Raw genomic sequence first — 22,763 nt, 5'->3', positions numbered from 1 at the left:
CTTCATAGCTCCTGCAATTTGGCAGAGGTGGTTGGGTAAACAGTATTACTATTCTTTCTTTTTTTTTCCCATTTTTGTTATCTAAGCACTGCTAGAAGAGTAACTGAGAGCAGGGCCCCTTTCTTCCGTGTTGTGGTAGAGAATCCTTGTGCCAGTGAAGTCTTTGAGATTTTAACCAAAGTAACTTTGGGTTTGTCCATCTTTTGCTGGGAAATAATAAGATGTACTAACTTCAGTGTATTACCAGAATGTATCCTTTAAGCAGCAGACTGTGTTTTAAAGAAAATCTGTCCCTTGTAAAAGAAGCTGGTTTGGTAAAAAAAAAAAAATGAGATGGAAACTTCAATTTTAGCTAAAAATGCAGCAGCAAATTTAGTGGAGGAGTTGAGACAGTTGCTGTTCCAGTAGTGACACTGAGTGGTAGCAAGCACTTGCTACAAATAGGATAATGGCAATGGTGGGAGATGGCTGTGTCTGTATTGAGATGTATTTGGTCCTGAAAATGACACGTTTTTGAATTGAGTCTTCTAAGCAGCTGTTAAATTAAAAAAAAAAAAAAAAAAAAAAAGCCTCTGACAAATCTCTTACTTAAAACTTGTTGGATTCATAACATTATAACTACTAAAAATATTACTCTTGAGACCCCTATGCACCATTTGTTATTTTGACACACTCTCTTAGCATCTCTGTATATATGTGTACGCTTTGTGTATGCTTTTCATTTATGCAGCTATCTGCTTGACATTTTGTCTTGCAGAATTTGGAATTTAATGGTGTTATAATGCCTTTGTTCAAATGCCCGAAAGACAATGCCCGAAATCAGTCTTTCAGAGCTGATTACTAACCTGAGGAAGAAAAAAAAGAAGCTAGATCTTGTTTAGGCTAGCCACAAGCATCTGGAAGGGTTACCTGCAGTTATCTCGGGTGAAGGAGTGGAGTTTCTGGTAAATGTAGCGGCTGTTGTTTTCTGGGGATTGGGTGAAGAAGCCTACTGGCGGACAGTGTGGAAACAGCGGATGAGGTTTCTAGGCTTTTCAGTTTCTCACGGATCTGAAGGCTTTGGTTAACCTCAATTTCCAAAACTGGCTGTTTTGTTTTTAGCGCCGCCCTTGAGAAAACTGCCATGCAGAGGAAGATGCCGACGCTTGGGCTTTATGACTCGTAGGAGTTCAGGCTCCGCAGACCGCCCCCTTTGCCCAGGACCGGGCTTACAGCGCCAGGAGCGCGGCCGCCGCCCCCGGCCCCGGGGCCACCGCGATCCGGCGGGGCCAGGGCGGCCGGGCGGGGCCGAGGGGAGGCGGGGCCGCCGGGCGGGGCGGAGCGGCGGGGCGCGGCGGGGCCGGCGCCGCTGTGGCCGAGCGGAGAGCGGCGCAGAGCGGTGGAGGCGGCGGCGGCGCTCCCGGAGAGCGCTCGGGGCGCGGCGCCGGGCCGGGCCCGCCATGCCGCCCGCCCGCAGGTCTGTCTGTCTGTCTGTCTGTCCGTCCGTCTGTGCGCGCCGGGCCGCGGGCCGGGCGGGGCTGCTCGGGCGCGGCCTTGTGCCCCGGCCGGGGGACGCGGAGCCCGGCGGGGCGGGGACGGGGCCGCGGCCGGCGCTGTGGGGGCAGAGGAGCGCTTCGGCCGGTCGCTGGTGCGCGGAGCCAGCCCGGCAGCGCGGCCCCGAGGCGCGGGCGGCCCCGCGGGCGCGCTGTGTCCGTGCGGGCGCGGCCGGGGGCGTGGGCGGCTCCGGGGACCTGCCCGCCCGCCCCGGGTGCTGCTCCTGGGCACCCGCGGCGTCCTCTGCTGCTCCCGCTACCCAGCCGGTGTAGCCGGGATGGCTTTCGCGGCTTCGAACCTCGTTTATTTCCTCCCTCTGAGGGTCTTGGATGAATTACTGGAATGTTCCAGGCTCTCTCTCTCTCTGTATTAATTTGTATAGCCTTTGGTTGTCGTGACTGCGAAGTGCTGCCGGGTTCCAAAGGTGTGTCAGTAATTGATTTTTGTGTCTTTAATCAGTGCAATGGACTTTCCTCTCTGTCCTTCATCATACACTGCTTCAGAGTTGGTTTACGGGTGGAGTGGCGTACTTGTATCTTGGGTGATGTGTGTGCAGCATCGTGGTGCTAAAGGATGTGGTAACTGTTCATCCCCTAGGTGATGAAATGAGATGATGAACACTTCGACTCAGTAACAGGCTTTTAGCATGTGTTTACTTTACATGCTACAATTGCCGTTCTCCCATTAAGTAGTCATACATTTCTTGTATTAATGCGCAGTGGTGGACTTTTAAGATGGGTAGGTGCCCATTAATCTATTATGGTTTGCTTAAAATGCTATGACCCAGCCTAAGGGCCTGTGTTTGTGTGATACTTAAAATGTGTGTTGATGAACACTGCCAGTCTATTGTATCAGCCAGTGTTTACACAGTATGGAAATAATAATTTCCTGATATTGTTCCATTCGACACTTACGTGTACACACACAGACTTTCAGAAAATTAATGGAGAGGGCGGTAGACAATGCCAAGAATATATGTATAAGTATGCGTAAATATATACTTTCTGAATGAAAATAACTTTATCAGGAATATATTTTTAAATGTAAACCATGATAAAAAAAATGTAAGTTGCAGTGCTTTTTAGACTGCCTTCTCTTTCATCTTTGTACCTGGAGAATGTCCATAAAGGTACGCAAAATCTTTTAAGCACCTAAGTAGTCAAGTAATGGTGATCCTTTGAAGAGTTGTATTGAAGTACATGCCTGTAGGCAAAATGCTGTCTGATGGCTTTCTGGGTTTTTTGGGTTTTTTTGGTTTTTTTGTTTGTTTGGTTTTTTTTTTTGTTTGTTTGTTTGGGGGTTTTTTGGGGTTTTTTGCTTTTTTTAAAGTAGTGGATCAAAATCTTGGGCTCGGAGGGAAATTCTGTGTCTTTTGCTTTGTTTTTTTTTTTTCCTTGTTGCATATTATGTTATGGGAGATAAACACTACTGGAATACCTGATTTGTCCAAGTTGTTTATGAGGCAGTCTCTGGATTTCAATCCTTGGCTCTGCCCAATGCCTTGTTCTTACTGCAGCAGTAGCCATGCTCACATTTGGACGCGTCACATCTGCTGCTGAAATGATAAGTGATTCCCTTTGGAGATGAAGTGAGTTAGAATTGATTGGAACAGTCCTTGTCTTATTAGGAATATGGCTTTGTTGCTTTGTGTATCCATGATTTTGAAAGAGAAGGTTGAACTTGGTTGGAGGCTGACTCTAGTAGATATTTGGCTACCTTACGGTCCTGACTTCAGGGGACAGCTGGCAAATCTCTTTTAAGTGTTAATGAATAAGCCCCTCTATTCAAACAGAAGTGAATTCCCTTGAGAGTGATTTGGATGGGAGGATAACGTGTCTTCAGAAAGGTAATTAGAGAAATTGTGGTGATCCTGTGGCTAGTTACTGCAGCCAGAGTGAGTCTGCAGTCACCCATTTGGGTGAGTGTTTCAAAGGTGAGAACATAGTGTGAGCCTCTGCAGCGGGATCTGACACCAGAAATTGCTGTTCTAGGCAACTGGAGCTGTTCACAAACAATAATTATGGAAATGAAGGACAAAGGGACTCAGTTTCCCTTTGCTATCCAGCAGGCGTGAAAGGAAAGTTGGAACATGACCAATGGTGAGAAAAGTGGTAAAGCTCTCTGTCCAGCACCTGCCTTGTGCCCTCTGTGCCTCAGCGGGTGCCCAGTTCAGCAGCAGGCAGTCGTGGTCCTTGGCTCATCTGGCAGAAGAAATTCCGCGTCATCACCCAAAAAGCAGCTGACTGATAAACCTTTTCTTTGTCATGATCAATAAGCCAAAATAGTCAAAGGCTTTATAGGTGTAGCTTTTGTTTTAGTGAGGTGGTGCTGGTGGAGTTACTGATGGTGGGGGTGGCTGCCTGCCACAAAGTTGATGGCTTCTCACTCCCTCTTGTGAGTGATCTGCACCCTCATGGCAGGAGATGTCCAAGTCATGTTGCTGCCACTTCTGCGCTGAGTTTGTCCTGGGGGTTAAGATTGCTTCCCCAAAAAAACAAAATGTAATGCTGCATTTGATGACTGAAGTCAGCAGTAAGCATGCTCACTCAAGTGACCTCCTTTGACTAGGAAAGAAAGCAGAGTAGGAGAAACAAGTCTTCAGTTCTTCTTCTCCTCCTTGTTTTCCTTTTAAAAATCTTATTCTGTTGTCATTTTTTCCTAGCCAGATTTATGAGTTAGTGACAAAATTCACAGCAGGCTAGAGGAATTATATTTCCCTCCCCAAACAAAATGTTTCAGATTTATATATTCAACACATACAGAGGAGTATTTTCTTTTTCTCCCTGCTTTTCTTTGCAAACCCTTCTATTGTAGGTGGAAATCTGTATGTCTTTGTTCCTGGTCAGAATGTCAGGTGGGTGTGAGTGGTTATGCTGGTGCTGGAAGTTGTATGTGTGTTGGGAACTGTTTGCTCAGTTTTGGGGTGGGCAGCACCCTGCAGCCTTGCATGGGACTGTGGCTGTGCATCTGCAGTGTCTGTGCAGAAGGTTGTTCTAAGTGCCCACAACCAGGCACAGTGCTTTGCTCTTGCACCTGCACTGCTCCAAGTCTCTGACCAAGCTGGGAGAAAGGGTACCAATATTTCAGCTCAGTGCCATATAGCATCCTCCTGACCTTCCTGTACTTACCTGAGAATTGATGACTTGTCATGGAACCACAAAGGTTCGAGCCTTTGAGAAGACTTCTGGATTAGACTTGAATTTGTCAATGTGTGGAGTACTCATCATAATCTCAGTAAGCCTTTCTGATTGCTGTTTATCATAAGAGGTGAACTGTGCTTTCAGTTGCATGCCTCAAATTCCTGGTGCTGTGTGGTCCAGTGCCCCTGTCAGAGCTCAGTGAGGCTGTTCCTGCTCAGTCATTCTGTGCCCTGTAGTACTCCTGAGCTGTAATTAAGCATTTGGCTTTCTCTCTCGGTATGCTATGTGTAGAGCCCACCAAGGTGCCATTTCTTCCATGTTTCTGCTTTTCTTATGGCTACTCTGTATGTTTTTCAAGGGGCTTTTTCAACATCCTACTTGAAATGTGGGTTGTATGAGTATCCATGTTTAAGCAATGGTCATATGAAACTGATTTACAGGAGCAGAAAGCATGCAAGTTTAGCAGGGAAATTATACTTGTTTATACAGGCAGGGTATGTGTTTATCTTTTGGTCACAGTGTCAAAATAGTACTGTTTATGTTTCATTTTATGTTCGCTTTAGGATTTAAAAGCTTTTCGTTAGAATTATTTCTGGAAAGGAAATTTTCTTATTCTCATCCATTAGTGACTGATTTTGGGATCTTCTCATAGCTTCTCAAGATAACTGAGGGCCATTTCTTCAGAATCTAAGATACTGCAGGCAAGGATTGGTTCCAGTGCACCAGATAGAGGAAATCACAGCTTTGTTTTAGAGAAGTTCACAGTGAGAGCTGTTGTTTCCTTGAACTCAGCCTTATCTTAAGAAAAGGTAATATATTCCCTGACTCATTTTTTTTCAAATAAATTTAACCTTTTCTTGCAGCACTCTCTCTGTCTCCTGTTACTCCAGTCTGTTTTTTTCTGCTTTCTGCCCCACATGCCATCTGTCAGTTTGTTTTCTTTTTAAGTATTCTAAGGTAATGCAGTGGATAAAAAAGGAGTATGAATATTCACAAAGCATTGCTGCCATTTTGATTCAGAGGGGAAGAAGTGTGGATGGCTTTCTGCCAGATCAGGTGATGCTGTGATTGCAGAAAATCCTTGGGTCTGCCTAGGTTGTTACTTTGGAGGAGATGCTGTGTGGAATAACTTGATTTTGTCAGTGGCTTGGCACTGCTTCTGTGCTGTGTCAGTGGGCTTTTGCTGTAGTTAACTGTCTCATGGTTAAGCAGTGCCTCAGTCTCGTGGCAAGGGCTTTATTTTACTCTCAACTTAAGTATCATTTTTAGAATGCTTTTTAAGCAGCTGTAGTGATGCCAAAGACATGGGTACTTGTGATAAAGCTGGGTTTAATCTGTATGCAGATTTTTGGTAGCTGCAGCAAACTCAACAAAACTTCGTAGGCCTGAGAGTGTCTTGAGTTCTTCTTTCATGCTTTCTCACAAAGGTTCAGATAATTCAGGGAAGCACTGAAGTGTGTAATAGTTTTAGACATGAAGATTTTTGCATGATATTTAGAATTTATATTAAAAATAAATTCTTCTCTTATATAAGCAGTGTTGGACATTTTGTAGTCCCTTTTTCCATCCTGGTTGCTGAGCAGGCCTTTTGTAGTGAAGCTGCTGAAGACTCCTAAAGGTAGGAGCTGTGGTAATCCGTGATATAAAATCTGTTCTGTACCTTCTGTCCCAACTCCAAAAACTCCTGAAATGCAGGTATTGTGTGGTAGCTATGTTGTGTAAGCAGTAATATGTTGGTGACAATAGGTGAAGAACCAAGGAGATGAAACTTTTACTTTGTTACAGAACAGTGTGCTGAAATGTGGCCAAGTATTTGGTGACAGATGGACTTTGCCTGCTGTGAGCCAGTCACTTGTGCAGATCTGGCCCAAATGATTAACAGCTGATGAGCATGAGAGTCCTTTTGCCACCCAAATATGTGGGGTCAAGTCACAAGCAGCCTGGGCCATCGTCAGGCCAGTTAGGAAACAAATTGAGAACCACAAAGGAGTGACAGGGGTGGCTTTCTGCCAGTGCCATGTGTTGTTCTCCAGTCCTTGTGGTTAGGTATCAACTGAAGAAATTTCATTTGATTTACAGGTAATTTGGTCTTGTTCTGTGGTATTGGGTCTTTTTTTAGTGTATGGTGGTGGGCAGTGTTGGTTAGGTGTGCCTTTTAGTTGGAGTGAATAGAGGGTAGTGTCACATCAGTGTGCAGAGGCTAGGCAAGAACTTCTGTGACATCTGCATTTGTGTCCTGCTACAGTCATGCTTACAGGATGGAAAGGAAAATCTCATTTGTTGGGCTTGTGCTAATGTGATTGCTCATGTCACACCTCATCAAATGTCCATTTGTTTCCTTCTATCTGGCATTCTGAATTCCTTAAAAAGGGTCTCTGCTGCTAACTGATCCCTCAGTGGACAGATTTTTCATTTGTGGGTTGTTTGTTTTGAAAACTGGATTCTGTTTGTAGTGCATCATTTCTGTTAGTACAAGTAACACACTAGTTGTCATGAAAAGAGATTAAGAATATGAAGCTTAGTTTTCTTTTCTCCTGCACTGTTGACATTGTGCACCTGACCTATTGTGTGAGAAGGAAGTTTCAATGTTTTGTCAACAACTTGTGTCCTTTTCTAAGCCCTGCTCTGGTGGTTCCTAGTCCCAGGCTGAGCCTGGAATATAATAGGCAGATTTTAGGGTAGGGGACTAAAGACTGATCTTGAAACCAAAATGGTACAGCCAAACCAAGAGATAATGAATCTTCTACAGGGAGGTTGGAAAGAGCGAGGAAGGTGAACCCTAGGGATGAACCAGACCTTACACACTGGCATGTGTTGGAGGATTCTCCTGGCCTCCATGGGTGCTGAGCTGTGGTGCATCCAGCAGAGCAGTCCTTAGCCCTTCTGCTCAACTAGGAACACAATTCAAGTGAAATTTATGGGATGAACAAGGCAGGTGCATTCATTTCTTTGTTTCCTCCAGGGAAGGAGGTGTAGGCTCAGACCTGGCAGAGCAGAGCGATGCTGCTCCTTGCAGAGGGGCACCTGCTCCATTAGGAATGAGCCATGACTGAAGGGTGCTGTGGGTGGTGTGTGCAAATGCAAGCAGAAAGCCAAGGAGGTTTGCAAAAGGAAAGGTGGTGCAGCTGAAGGAGCCGCTTGTAGCACCAAACCTTATTTTTAAGGTGCTTCTGAGGAGACATGTATTTATTTTTACTTGGTAACTGTTATGTGTTCATTTTGTTGTGGACCAGTGTAGAGTTTGGGATGTAAAGGCTTCAAGTTACAAAATGCATTTCTTGGGAAAAACTGTCGTCCCTTAGTAAATGGTAACAGTCCTTCAAAAGTCTCTCCTCTGATGATGGTTTTTTGTTGTTGTTGTTTTCTTTGTTTGGTTGGGTTTTTGCGGTTTTTATTTTCTTTTTTGTTTGTTTGCTTTGGTTTGGTTGAGTTTTGTTTGTTTGGTTTTTTTTAATCTAGAAGCTTTGTAAAGAAGCAGATTGGTGTGGCTGTCACTGGAATCAGGACTTCACTGAGTACAGTTTTCAAATCTTAACTGCTTTGCTGTCAGCATTATATTGCAATTAAAAGTAAAAAGTTCTACAGTACTGTGTTTTACATCTATTGTTTAAGTTCTGATTTTTTCTTCATGCCATATACTGTTTTTTCTGAATTCTCTGATTTTTGTGAGGCAAGGCCTTTGAATGATTTTCTCACTGGAAGGCTCCAGGATGACAGAATCCCATTATAAACTGGAATTTTATTTCATCTGGCCTTGAAACATATCTCTCTTCCTGCTTCTTTTCACTTATTTTTTGCCCCTTCTTTTTACTTCCCTAATTCCAGCATGCAGATATCTCAGAAAAGTAATTTTGACTTGTGGAAGCTAGACCTGTTCAAGAGGTTAGCCTGGCCATATGTTTGGGATTGGATGTATGAGTTTTAATCCTTGGTCCTGTCATAATTATTGGCAAGAACATGAGTAGGTTTATGGTTAAACTTGATGACCTTAAAGGTCTTTCTCAACCTAAATGGTTCTTGATTCTATGAATCTAGCTCTGAGGTAATACCCTTTTCACAGGTAATGTGTCAGTCTTTTTTAACCACTACCTTTTGGGGTAGGTGCAAACCGATTTTTGTATTATTTTTAAAGGGTAGGTCTCTGCCCAGTTTTAACAGATTTTCATAGACAAATTTTAACACCAAAAATGGAAGGACTACGGCCCCTCAAAAATAAGTGCTTTAACATGGAAAAAAGCAAGGCCAAATCCAAAACTTGTTAATGCATTTACTAATTTGGCTGGCTTCAACTTGAGAAGAGGCAAGCAATTACACTGATGTAGCTGTAAACAAGCAAATACAAAGTTTTGTTTGAAATGTGAGCAGCTATCTCAGGTATAACCTGCGGTGAACAGAAATTTGGCAGCTTTCATCTTTGGTCCCCATGTTTGCTTACATGTCACAAGGATGACCTGTGTGTGAAGTCCCTCTGAGTGCACTTGGTATGGGAGTAGAGAGCTCAGAGTCTCTGTTGTGGCACCTGGTTGATGTCAGTGAGATGGATGGCTTTCCTGAAAATGCAACACTGGAGGAATTGAAGCTGCTTGTCATTTTTCTGACTTCATGGTGTTTGGTACCCTCAAGCAAAAGGAGATATCTAGCTTCAGAATGCTGAGTTACTTTGTTGATGCTATCAGCGTAAGAAGTTGAATTTTAGTTTCAAAATTAGTCTGTTTTGTTCAACAAGAGAACCTCAGTTTTATGAGAATGTTTAAAACACTTGAGTAATCTGAAAGTAGAATATATACTGCTACTGCTACCAGAAAACTTCTACACAACTGTTTTTTATGCAACAGTACTCAAGCTTAATTCAGGTGTATTTTAATTTTTTTTGTTGTTCAGTTAAGCCCTGAACCATCTCACTGATTGAATGCATGCAGAGTTGAGCAAGTAAAAGCCCAATCAGATATGCTGAAGGATGGATGGCATATGACAGTTTTGCATGAATCAAGACATTGTTCCATCTTTTCTGTGTACATAGACATAGGTAACTTTACTTACCTGAATAATTTTAAAGAGTTGACTGTGCACACATTGTTAGAACACACAAAACTATAAAGAACTTTTCTGTTTCTGGTTCTGAAGAAGGAAGCAGCTCTTCAAAGAGTTGCTCCCTAATTAGTAGGGAGTGTGTGTGTGTACATGTGATGTGCTCTGGTGTATAGCGAGGGGAATTCCTTTTGAGAGGGGAGTTTCTGCACTGCATATAGTTCAGGGTGACTTGGTACAAGGTCAGCAACTGTGTGTAGTGTTTGCAGGAATCTGGAGGTGGAGGAAGAAAAAAAGGTAAGATAATAGAAGTTTTCAGGATGTTTCAGAAGGACAAGACAACTAAGTAGTCTCGTGTTACACAATGCCCAAAGGGGATTTTGCCAGGAAGAAGGAAATAATTAGAAACATTGCTGCTTTTAAAAACAGGATTCAGTCTATGCAATGTAAAGAGAGTTTGATTTGTTGTTGATCACTGTAATTTTGATGCACCTTACACTGCCAGCATTGGAACACCTCTAAAGCTGCGTAGGTGTAATACAAGGTCACACTGAACAGACTGCAATAAATTTTGCAGGTTCAGCAATTGAAAAATAAATAGTGAAGGTTTCCAGTGTTAATTTTTTACATTACAAATGTACAGGATTTTGTATTACAATTCAACTGTTCAATGTTGCTTAATATACAGTGTAAGCATTGACACAGTTCAGGTTGCTATGGAAACCTGGCATTTTGGTTCTGTTAACAGTGTTTCAGATAGGAAAAGATTTGCATTGCATTACTGCTCGACTCCTTTCTGCCCCTACTCTTCAGCTTCTTTGCTTCTCAGTTGGGAGGTAGATGATAGAGAAGCAGCGATGACCTGGAATTTGCATGAATCAGGGTCAATTATAAAAAGAGGTGTTGAGCTGAAACTCAAAAATAATAATTTTATCTTAAAGTAGCTCTTGTGTCTAGTTAGTTTTTTGAAGTAATGACGTAATTTAATGCTTATCATTCACAATGTTGTGTCTCTAGGTTGATTTGAGGTTCTGGTGATTTGAGGTTCTTTTTCCAAACACCTGAAAATGATGGGGTACTTTATAAAGAGACATTTCCAATAATTTTCCCAGCATGATTATGTATATTGCTGGGAATGTGCTTGATGTAAAAACCTGACCATTTCTAGTGCTTTTTGTTAGACTGACGGATTTGTTCCTCATGGGTTTCTTGTTGCTTGGTCTTGTCTTGTAAAATGTTAGGAGCATGTTAATCAAGTCTCATTGATTACAATGGGAATATTTAATATAAATCTTTGGACCTAAACTAATTAATACTTGTAAACAGAAAGTGTTTAATGGTACCTGTGATTGACAATATAGATATTTGTGCCAAGCATCAAGCCACATCTTTGTGATTTAAGAATCTTCAAACACCAGTGTCTTTCTGCTGTACCTCAGTTTTATTTACGTTTCATATAAATGCCCTTCTTGTGTTGGTGAGAAAAGAGCTGAGAAAAGAGCAAGTTTGCTGTGAAGCTGAGGTCGGGTGTTTGTCTCTTGTAGTCTGTCGTCCCATAAATGCTGGCACTCATCTTTCCACGTGTGTGCTTGGCTAGTGCCCACAGAGCAGAGTCTCTGCTCAGGGAGTCACACTGATGGTTTTCTGCCCAAGCTTTCTGCCCCAGGTCTGTCTGATGTTGTGCTTGTAATTCAGCTGTGTGCAGCAAAGGCTGCTGGAAGGGGATGTGAGCTGGCCTGGTGGGATATAAACTGCAATGCAGATACAGAGCCACTTCTGCTGAGTCTGCTACGAGTTATTGGTGTGGTAATTTTGGGTGGAGGAGTGTTATCAGGCAGCTAAAGTGGGCAAAAGGGAGAAAGGCAAAGGGCAGTAATACTTGGAACTGGCAGCTGCTTGCTTCATGGACAGATTATAACATCCTGAGACAAGGGAACACCCAAATTCTTTGGCTTGGCATTTTGACTGGTCGCGGTCGCCTTAATCACCAAAGGATGTTTGCTGTTCATCTGTCTGCTGTGATGCTGCTGTTTTGCCAGTGCAAATCCCACTCTGTGGCCTGTGTAAGCTAATTCATAGAAACAACTCTGGAGTGTGGCCAGGCCTGCAGTGTGTGACACTGTGGATCCAGTGGCCTTTAGCAGCATTCTGAGTATGGTAAGAGGGGAATCTAAGGAGGACTTGATCATGGCCCTTATAAACCTGGTAGAGAACCTGTAATTCATTGGGTCTGGGTGTGATGTGGTTGCTTGTATGTATCTTTCTTGATCTTATCAAAACAGATGTGCAAGGCTTTCTTTGAAATACCAAGCAGTTAGTGAAATTAGTTGTTATGAGCAAGGAACATGATAGTGTCGACTAACAAAACAGCAAGGTAGTGCTAAGGGGATTGCCTAAATGCTAGTCGATGTGTTGAATATTCACCAGTTTTTTGTATTTTTGAAAACTGCAAGTGTTTCAGTTAAATGCTGGGGAGCACATCCGTGAAAAGCCTTTTGTGTATATGCCTACATGCTCCAGGCAGAGGTAAGGAAACAGTGATCACATCTTACCCTCTCTGGGTATGGTTAACTTCATCCTTCTGTGGTTGATATAATCACAGAGTCATTGAGGTTGAAAAAGACCTCTAGAATAATCAAATCCAATCTTTGACCGAATCCATATTGTAAGGTGCTATGTGTGCTCATTTTTTGAACACTTCCAGGAATGGTGACTGCACCACTTCCTTGGGTAGTACAACCCAATCCTTAACCACTATTCCAGTGAAGAAATATTTCCTAATATCTACCCTGAACCTCCCCTGGCACAGCTGAAGTCCTTTCCTTGTGTTCTATTACTAGTTGCCTGGGAGAAGAGGCTGACTGCCACCTCCCCAGCTCTTTCTTTCCAGTAGTTGTAGGGGCAAACACTGTGTATACCTGTATAGTGTGAGTGTGAAAAGCTGAGGGGGCAGAAGGCTTGGACTTGATGCTTAATTGAATTGGGGTAGGTTGAAACAGGAGATACAGTAAGATGAAGGTACTAATTATTTTAAAACATCTACAGTAATGTTCTTGTTGACCTAAAAATGAAAATCTTCCCAGGTGGCCTGATTTTCAACAGCACTGCATTTTCACATTTGGAATAGCATAGCACTCTGCCTGTTAATAGTTTATACTGTGTTTTGTAACCAGTTTCTGTCTAGAAGCTGAGTTAAACAGTAAAATGCATTGTTGTGAATGGAAAATGCATCTGGTGATGTTCAGCTGCCAATGACGGAAGATTAAATCTCAGTGTTTTTGTCTTGTGAAAACATGACTGGTGATGTGGAATTCCTGGTAGCGTGTTTGCTTCCTCTTGCTCTGCGTGAAACATGGCAGCCTGAGTTAGTGGGTTAAAGCCTCTTCCCAGGTAAAACAGGAATCATTTGTCTGGGGAACTCTTTGGAGCTGAATCGGCTTTCAATAACAGTAAGTTATAACAAACATAATAATAAAACATCAAGTTTTGTTATTCTTCTGTTTCTGAATCAAAAATGTTCCTGCTACATTGATTGTCATTTATTTTATTTGGACTTTGTTCATGTGGACAGACTGTTGGAAATCCAGTAGGGGCACTGGAGGTGAGCTAGGCTTAGCCTCTTCTTACTTTATTAGTAGGGAGTGAAAATGCTTGACCTTTTAGTTTACTACACCACTGTAGGGGGAATAATAACCTCCTAAACATTGTACCCCGTTCCTCAAGAGTGAGGGTGTTTGTTTTCTTTGCCTGTCTTATCTCCAGGTCTTATCTTCACTGTCCTTGAGATCCCACAGCATGCAAATAGCCACATTGAATCTCTTTGTTTCTCTCTATTTGTAGACACAGAAATTGGGACTATTCTGTATTTAATATGAACAAGAAGTCTAGAAATTGCTTCTGCTTACACACTTATTTTCCCATCTCTTATTTTTTGTATTTTTTTTTTGGTGTATTTTAAGAGTGCACCCTTGTCAAAGAAACATGGCAGATGGAGTACTTCCAAGATGAGAGGCATAAAGAAGGGCTATTCACCTGAGCAAGGTTGAGTGAACCTCAGGTGGAGTAGCTCTCCTCTGTCAGTTTAGTATCCTCCAGTGATGTGTAATGGACTGGAACTTCTTTATAGAGTTTATTAGTGTTTTAGAATTAACAGTACACTATACATCATAACTGTAATGTAACTATATAATTGTATTAAAATAATGTCATATTTCAGATAGCTTTAGAGTAAACATTCTTTTGTCCATTGTATTGAATGTATTAAGTTGGTGCTATGTTTTACTTCCTTTGCTAGGTACTTTTCTGAAAGCTTCCAATCTCACTTTTTCCTAGGTCATTCTGCCTAAAGACAAGACTAAATAAAATTGTAGCTTGTTCTCCTCTTTGCTGGCTGTGCATTTCTGTTACATTTCATCTTGAGATGCTGTAGTGTTTATACAGAAACTTTTATCTTTTCTATTACACCAAGTAACATAGACTAGCAGAACCTAAAAACAGTAGAACTCGGCCTGCTTAGTCCAGTCAGTGATGCTTTAATGAAATGCTGCAACATTTAGCATTTCTCATAAAGTGCAAGTGGGCATTCACTTTCCTGGTTTTAAAAATGGGAGGTCTATGGAAATGAATGCAAGGGTTATTATTAGTGTTCTGGCTTTTGAAGCTTAATAATAGGCATTTATATGACCAGTAGCAAATTACTCTCCTCTTCCATGTTAAACTGTTTCTGTTGCCTTATGTTTAAAGATGGAGTGTGTGTTTATTTACTAGCATCTGCACAGTGCTCTGGTAACTGCTTTGGGCTCATCAGAGGCACAACTAGCAACCCCCAAGGGTTCAATTTCAGATCTAATACACTGAAACTCTTTCCCTTCTATCTGTGATTTGTTCTACAATTTCTTACTCTTCCAACTTGAGAGATATTTTTAGTGTTGCTCTTTAGGTATTACAAACATACCTTCTGTGTTTTTTGTCTTAGTAGTGGCTTATTGTGTAACCCTTGTCATCTCTCATGCTGCATCTTTTAGGGGTCAGAACTGGCACATGCACCCAGCAGACTTGTTATTCGTAAGAAGACACTGTTGCTGAGTTGCAGACCTAGGCCAGATCATTAGTAATGCTTGGTGTCTGATATGACCAGTTTTGAGTGTTGGTATTACAGCAGGTGATCGGAAGCGTGCACTGCTGTGAGCAGATGTGTGTGGTGTTTGTAATCTCAGGGGCAGAGGTATAATAGAGAAGCAAAAATAAAAAATTACTGTTGTGTGGGACACCGTGCCAGAGAGCAGATGAGAGCTACATGGTGTGTCTGGGCAGCATCCTGTTCCCTCAGCACAGTGGGGTCTCCCTGTTGCATCCTTGCTGTGGCCATGTCTGCTTGACTGTCTCGCTGGGAGTCTTGTACCTTCATCTGCTCTGCCTTCCCAAGTGGAAAATTTGTGTGTAGAGTGTAGACCTTCCCTGCTTGCTGTTCACAGTGTGATTGCTGCCACTGTCTCTTGCATGGTGAGGGTCCTGCTAAGTTATGGAGTACACTACCCTTGACTTGGTTTTTCTGAAGCCAGTTAATTGCTTTTTTCTACATGCTTGCTCCTTGCTGAAGGGGCTGAGTGAGCCTGGATCCTCAGAGGAGTTAGAGTTAGGCTTTTTATTTTCTTTTGTGGATCTGAGCTATGATTCTTGTGTACATGCCCACAGAGCCAGATAAAATCGAGACTGTGCTATTGGTTTCCAAAGTTGGTCAGTTTAAATTTCAGAGAAAATAATAACAATCTCTTTGTCAAAGCAATCTCCTCCCATATTCTCAGTGTTAAGGCTGGATTAAAGCTACTGGGAGGGCACTTGCACACATTGCTCTTCTGCCCTTATTTGAGCATGTGGAGGTAATTCTTACAGTTCAGCTCCCCATTTGCAAAGCAGGGAATTATACTTTTCCTACCTCATGAGAGGTTGGGAAATACTGACTCTACAGGGTCATCAAAAATGTGTCTAGAGAATCGCATGATCTTGATTGTTGCTTTTTCTCCATATGTTTTTCCAGGACTTGCAGTGGGCGCAGATGGCCAAGAGAAAAGCTATCAAGTCCACTGAATGTTCTAAAAATAGTCAGATGCTTCACTGGTTTCTGCATTGCTGTGCTGTTGGATGTACTGCTGTTCACATGCACAGTTTTGGAAAGTAATGTCCATGACTAAAGGATTGCTTGTTGATGCTTTAGGGCAGCAGACAGGATTTCTGGGTGCTTACTCCTGAGCACAGCAAGCAGGACTTTTTCTTGTTTCATGAAAGTGTGAACTGCTTAAACTGCAAGTAGCAAGGTACATCATTCTTCATGCATGAGAAGGGAAGGAAAAGGAAGAAAAAATAATTTTGAAAAATTGGTAAATTTATCGGTCTTTAAAGGGTGCTCTATTCACACACTAAGTTACTTTTTATCTTCTGTTCCCTTTTTTTATCCCTGCACTTTGAGCATCTTCTGCTGCTACTTTGAATGTACCAGTGCAGGAGGCTGCTGTCCTGCAGTGCCAGGTTGCAGGGAGGACAGCAGGACGTGGAAGCAGTTTCTGGAGGTCTTGAGAGTGTGGTGACAGTAGAAGGGGTGTGGATATCCATGGTCAGGAGTTCAGTCTGTACCTGTAATTATAACATTTAAAAAACAAGTATTTTTTTGGCCTCGTTGAAACATTCCCATTTTAATTACAAATTTTCAGTAAACTCCCCAGAATTCCCTGGCAGCAACACTAGAGAGACACAGCAAGTATCCAGAAATGAGTAAATATAAATAAAATATTCAGAGCAGTAGGGCTAAATCAGGGAAGAACAGTGTATGTTTATGTATTTTGTTCTTTTCTTTATATAATTATCAGGTGCTGACACTGGCTAAATTTGGAGAGTGGCAATTTTTTAACAGGCTCCTTACTGAAATGCATTGTTTGGTTTGCCTTGAAAATGCCTAATTAAAGAATTAGCGCTGCTGTAAACATATAATAGAAGATTTTCACAGTCTGCTTCTGTTCAAGGTGTAGAAAAGGTTAAACTGAGCCTGAAATTTATATAAAATCAGCTTTGTCATCCTTTGAGTTTGGACTGAACTCATGATATATGAGTAAGTTGTCTGTTTCTCAGCATATAAATATCCCCAAATACGTACATTTTTAATGGTATGCTGATTCAGTATTCATCTGTACCAGAAAGGAGCTGCCAGGAAACCAAGATTCATTTGAATCATATAGCCTTAATAGCATTTTATGCAGATGATAAAGATTACCTTGAATTTTTTTTTCTTGTAAAATATCAAAGGACAAATAAGGGAGAAGTGTGGAGTAGGTTTGCCTATTTTGATGTCACTTTAAATTGTCAGTGACATCCTGTAAAGTAAATGTGACTTTTGTGCTGGAACTGCTTAAAAAACTAAAATTGAAAAGGACCTCTCAGAAATACTAGTTTTCTGTAGCAATTACTGCAGGCTGTGCTGTGTTCCTCCTAGCTGTCAGATTTACTCTTTTTTTTCCTTTGAGGCAACTAGTGCAAAATTCCCAACAACACAGGTAAACTCAGCACTTAAGACGTCAGCATTCCTAATCAGTTTGCTATTTCTAGTACTGTGTTTTCAAAGTATAATTTTCAGACCTTAATATGCCTTTCTAGAACAACACGGTTGTTTCTTCTAAGAAGGTAAACTAAGTAAGTTTTAGGTCAACAGAGTGGGATCTGACATTGAATTATGCTATTATGAAAATTTACTTGGTTTGGTGACTGGATATGCGTTGCTGGGTATTTTTATTAGTGAAAGAAAAAAAAAGCCTGAATGCCTTTGCTGTGTCTGCCCTGTGGATAACATTCCAATTTTCTCAGTGCCCATCTGTTATGAATACAATTATTTAATTTTTTTGAATTCTTGCTTTATTCCTCCTCACCATGTGAAAGGAATTGGATTTATCTGATATGAGAAGAACAGGCTCCATACCCATGTTGGCATTGCTGGCTTTGTTTAGCACTGATGGAAGCAAACAGCACAGCTCACACATGGGGAGCTGAGCAGTGCCTCTCTGGTTTGGTGCTGGCAGCTCCTGCAGCATCTGTGGTTACGTGCAGGCTTAACCTCCTCTCTCCTTCTTTGTGCCCGTTTTTGCTGCAGCAGGGGTGGCTGCTCTGGCCCTGGGCCTGGCAGGGCTGTGGGCAGGCAGGGGTTTCTCCTTCTGGCTCCCTGGGCAGTAGTGCTCTCTGTCTGCCAGCCTGGAGCTGGGCAGTGACTTCCCTGGCTGGGGATGGCAGAGCATGGGAGAGGAAGAGAATGAATGGAAAGAGCATACCACTGACCCTTGCGTGGGATTAGGCAGTGAGGATAGGTCTCTCTTGCCTCTGTTCATCCCAACTGATCTTGCTTCAGTGAGGTGAAGGACTCTTCCTGTTCCCATGGGTCCTGCTGTCCTTGTGGTCATGGGTTTAACACTATTTTGATGCTTTGGGGTTATTTGATAGTTCTTGGTGTCATTTTGAGATTCAGCTCTTGTCTGTCAGTGCCCTCATGGCACATCACAGTGTAGGGAAGGCAAAGCAGGTGAAGGGGGAAAGTGGTTCCTCCTTTGAACTCTTGTAATTCACTGTAGAGATTGTAGCTGAAAACTTGGGAAGGCTTACTGTAACTCTAAAGGCAGTGCTAATGAAGCCACCAGTTCTGATCCTCTGAAGATCCAAGAACCTTCCCCAACAGGGAACATGGAGATGCATCAGAATTCTCAGGAACTTTGTGGTGTCTTCATACAGGCTGAACATCTGAGCTGGCCAGTTTGTTCTAATGCTGCTGTTATGCTTCTGTCATGGAAGTTTAGGTGTCCAGCTGTGTCCTGCATCATGTGTTACCTTGCAGAGGTAGAACTGTATTCTCTTCATAAAGCTAGAGATGTCAGGTATTTGCCATTTAAAGACTACCCATTACTGTAAGACTACCTGATGTGTAAAAATGAGAGCAATTTGATTCTTTCTGATGCACTGGATGAATTCAAAACTAATGAGTTAGAAAAAGTGCATTTTGAAGCAATGGCCTTCATATGCTGTGGACTAATCATCCATCAGTAAGGAGAGAAAATTGTGGCAAGTATTTCTAGCATGATTTGTTCTTGGGCTTTTCAAGTAGATTAGTCTGTCTTTGCTGCATCATCTCTTTTGTTGACATCTGGCAGTCTAGTAGCTTGTGATCTTTTAATGCAGGGGAAAATAATGGAAACTGATTAGGTCCCAGAGGATTTTTTCTTCTTTTGCTATGAATCATAATTATGTGGCTTCTATTTCTTTGTTATACAGCCCATTAGACTAAAATGTTTAATAGCAACTACTGATTTGAGTTTATTCTGAAATACTGATAAAAAACTCTAAAGTTAACTTACTTTGTGCATGTGCACAAGCCATCAGGGTAGGTTAAGTGTATGTTGAGGAGAGGAAAATGATAAAACATCTTGACTGGGATCTTGGGCAGCAGTTTATGTGGCATGTTGTTAATTACAGTAATTATAAAGCAATTTGGAAATTCTCAGCTTCTGTTTTCCAAGGATCTTGGTGCAGCATTCCACCAAGGGGTGGTGATTTTCATGTCAAAAAACAGTGCTACTGGTCTCCTTTTTTCTTTTTTAAAGTTCTCAGATAACCTAGATAACCTTTCCTCGTCATGCCTATTTCAAGGTGACTACACTTCATTGGGAGAACAACAGGTCCATCTTGTTTCTCTCTGTATGGTTGTTTGAGCTTGTGTATTGGTCACAAATACAAAGTCAAACCTTGTACAGAATGTAGATCACTCTTTTTTCTTTTACATTGTTTTTAAAACTTTCAGATCTCTCAAAATCTTATAGTATTTTTAGTAATTTAAAATTTAAATTCAAAGTAAGCATTGTTTGTCTTACTGGTTATTCTGTTTGTACTATATATTTCCAAATTTCTCTTGATCTACCTGTCTAGGAAACACATGAGACCTGGAAGACTTTTTTTGTACTTGAAAGTAGTTTAATCTTTCCGGAGTTTTAAAACTTGATGCTGCCCTTTGAGTTACCTGCTTTGCAAAATGTCTCTTCCACAGCTGAGAAACTGGCCCGCGTGCATTTATTGCTTTGTCTCATTGTATACTTAATGGGCACTTCACGGCAAACATTGGGTAAAGTCTTACTTTGCTTTGTCACTGGGTCAGTTGTACTTCCACAACCTGTTGGGTTTTGTAGGTGTTGTTGGCATGTTGATTTATGAACTTCCTGTCTTTAACTGTTATATACAGGAGACTCTGCCTGGTTATGAGGTGCTGAGGGGAAAAGGAGCATCACGCGTGGCTGCTCACCTTGCCCACTGCGCTGTGAATGATGGAGACCAAGGAGGAGAAGAAGGAACGGCGACAGGGCTATTTTGCTCGGTAAGCTCACAGGGCTTATTTCAGTGTTGACTAAAATGGAGAACTCCTTATTCTGCCTTTTTTACAAGGCTTTGTGATTTTTCAAGTATGTGTAAAAATGAAATCCATGCTGCAGTATGTATCCAGAAAGTGCTTTCCATGCTGTATCCCTGATGTTTAAGTGGAGATTTTTTTCTTGTGAGTAGTAGAGCATACTTGAATTAAAACTCTAATTTGTAATATTAAGCTGTTCTTGGCTATTCAGTTGCAAATTGCGCTGTATTTGAGCTTCTGGCATCAAGTTCCTGGACAGTGTTGATGAAACCAAGCATATCTGAAACATATGTGTGTTTGTTTACACATAAAGCATAGATTAAGTAGTATTATCTCATTGGGTAAGGCTACCTAAGAAAGAGTAAGCTGTCTAAACCATATTATCTTCATAAATAAAAGTAATGTTTTTTCAATAATTTTTGTCATTTTGAATTCATGATTGGTGATTTTTAAGAAATAAATGACATTGCTTTCCTAATAACTTGTCTTTGTTAATTGAGCAAGTCTAATCATCTATGAGCTCTGATGTACAGGAACCACCAAAGCTCACTTACTCTTGTGAGGGGATACGAAATAGGTTTAAAAAAGCATCTTTGCCTCAAGGATGTTTTCTGTTCTATTGAAGAGGAGAATTGTATCCTGTCTCCACTCAGTACTAAATAACTGCAGCCTTAGTGCATTGCAGTCTAGATTAGAGACATGCCTGTCACAACATTTGGAAGTAGTGTGGGGAGAAGTTGCTGCTGCTTTATTGCTATTCAGGTTCTTTGTAATGGTGGCTAAAGACTGGAGGAAGTTTTGGTCATGTGTTAGTGTCTGGTGATTTGCTTTCTATTTGGAGAAATTGCAGTTATGTTGATGTTGGCAGAATGTTGCAGTTCGGGATTCTGAGAAGGGGAAGTGGATAGTGGCACCTAAAACAGAGGAGGCTTATGAAGGATAAAGCAGAAGTAGCTAAAGGGATTGTACTAAGGAACAAGAAATTTTCTGTTAAAGAAGACTCAGGCTTTGAGATGGATGTCTCAGTAAGATGCTTTAGTGTTGAGAATGTTTTGTGTTCTTTCTAAGTGCTGTCTGCTAAACAAGTGGAAATCCTCAAAAGGCTTTCAGGAGGGTCCTTGACAATTATATTTAATCTGCTTTCCTCTGTCATCTTGTGAGTCTTCTCTTTTAAAAATTCACAGGGGCAGCATGTCTTGTATGGGCACAGGACATTGAGCAAGGTTCAAAAAGATGGGAAATCAATTCGTAGTATTAGCACTTAGCTGCTGTGTAACTTTGGAGAGGTTACCTCTTTCCCTCCCAGCTTGCTTCTTTTTTCTTTATACAGGTTGCAGGTCTTGGCTCTTCTTGTACGTCAGAGCTCAGAGATGATTAGAGACTTGCTAAATTAACAAAGACAAGTTATTAGGAAAGCAACGTCCTTTATTTTTTAAAAATCACCAATCAAAAAGTCCAAATTATAGAAATTATTGAAAAAGCTTTGCTTTCATTTACAAAGATGATATAGTTTAGCCAGCTTACTCTTTCTTAGCTAGCTAGGGGCGGTGCTCAGTGTCAGAGTGGTTGTGCTTGCAATTGTTGGAGGGGAAGCTTGAGAATCCCAAAATACATGCTAACAAACCAGCTCCTGAATTGCAAGATTTAGATGAACATGAAATTGTCTGCATCTCTGTCCCCCAAATTTAGCATTGTTTACACATTTGTCCTTTAAAATATTTGAAATTGCTCTGTTGAAGACACCCACTCAGCCATCATATTTTTCTACTACAGATACAGAGCCTTAGTCTTACCAGGTCTTCCCTCCTCCCTGTGACAAGTGAAGCTGAAATAAAACTTCACCCATCCATTTTTGCCCCTTACCAAATGCAATTTTACCCACTGTGTTTTGGGGTAAAGGGCTTATTTTTTTGCTTTGGTTCTCAGGAAACCAAAAAAAGTGATTTTTTTCAAACAAAACAGAAATGTCTTCAAAACTTTTTAAAGAGTGATTTAGATTCCATGTGTAGATGAAATGTTACAGCTCGTAGGAGTTTAACAGGCAAGAAGTGAAAGTGTAAGAGTAACATGAGCATAAATTTCTCTTATGCAATACGTCCCTATTTAACTGCTACTCCTACTTAACCACACAGAATAGTCTTTTTTTCCCAATCATGTTTTTAGGCATTTCTGTTGCCTTCTGTGTCACTGGCTCCCAGGATCTGTGCTGGTATTCAGCAAGTCCAAAAACAAATGGCACAGTGTAATGAGTGTACAGTGGCACATTTCTGTGTATTGACTCTACTGTGACATTTGGTGCTTTTTATTGTGATTATGTGCCCATGAACCCAGATAAAACCTATTTCCCTCTGCCTGTGCCTCTTCCCTTTCACAGAATGTAGAGCCTTGTTTTCCCTTGGCCATTGTGTAGGCTTGAGTTCAGGAGTGCTTCACCTCATAAAATGAGTAGCCATTAAATTTTCAACTTAATTTAGAAAGAAACTACCAGAATGAGTGTTGTGTATCACATGGAAAGAATTGCCTTGGATATAAATTGGTAGTCTGGACGGCTGTATGTACAGCTTGAAACGGGAATTGTTTTGCATGTGCTGGATATATTTTGCATGTGCTATTGTGTGATACTGGATATCTTTGGA

At 41.5% G+C, this 22,763-nt stretch overlaps 1 protein-coding gene across 2 annotated transcripts in view; it reads left to right on the top strand.

Annotated features, from left to right (window-relative positions):
• Positions 1-1,386: 1,386 nt before the first annotated feature.
• The window catches only part of NCOA7 (nuclear receptor coactivator 7), a 77,388-nt gene continuing 56,011 nt past the window's right edge, over positions 1,387-22,763 (top strand). For both annotated transcript variants that reach the window (XM_054280085.1, XM_054280084.1), the window contains exons 1-2: positions 1,387-1,456; positions 19,963-20,094. In XM_054280085.1, coding sequence (XP_054136060.1) covers positions 20,042-20,094 — 53 coding nt within the window. In that variant the 5' untranslated portion in view covers positions 1,387-1,456; positions 19,963-20,041. The remainder of the gene's footprint in view (positions 1,457-19,962; positions 20,095-22,763) is intronic.

Source organism: Melozone crissalis, unplaced genomic scaffold (assembly GCF_028551555.1).
Source record: "Melozone crissalis strain CALT ecotype California unplaced genomic scaffold, PUWL_Pcris_2 ptg000027l_1, whole genome shotgun sequence".
NCBI classification, from domain to species: domain Eukaryota; kingdom Metazoa; phylum Chordata; class Aves; order Passeriformes; family Passerellidae; genus Melozone; species Melozone crissalis.
The sequence above is the reverse complement of the archived record's forward strand: the minus strand, read 5'-3'. Positions and strand labels throughout refer to the sequence as shown.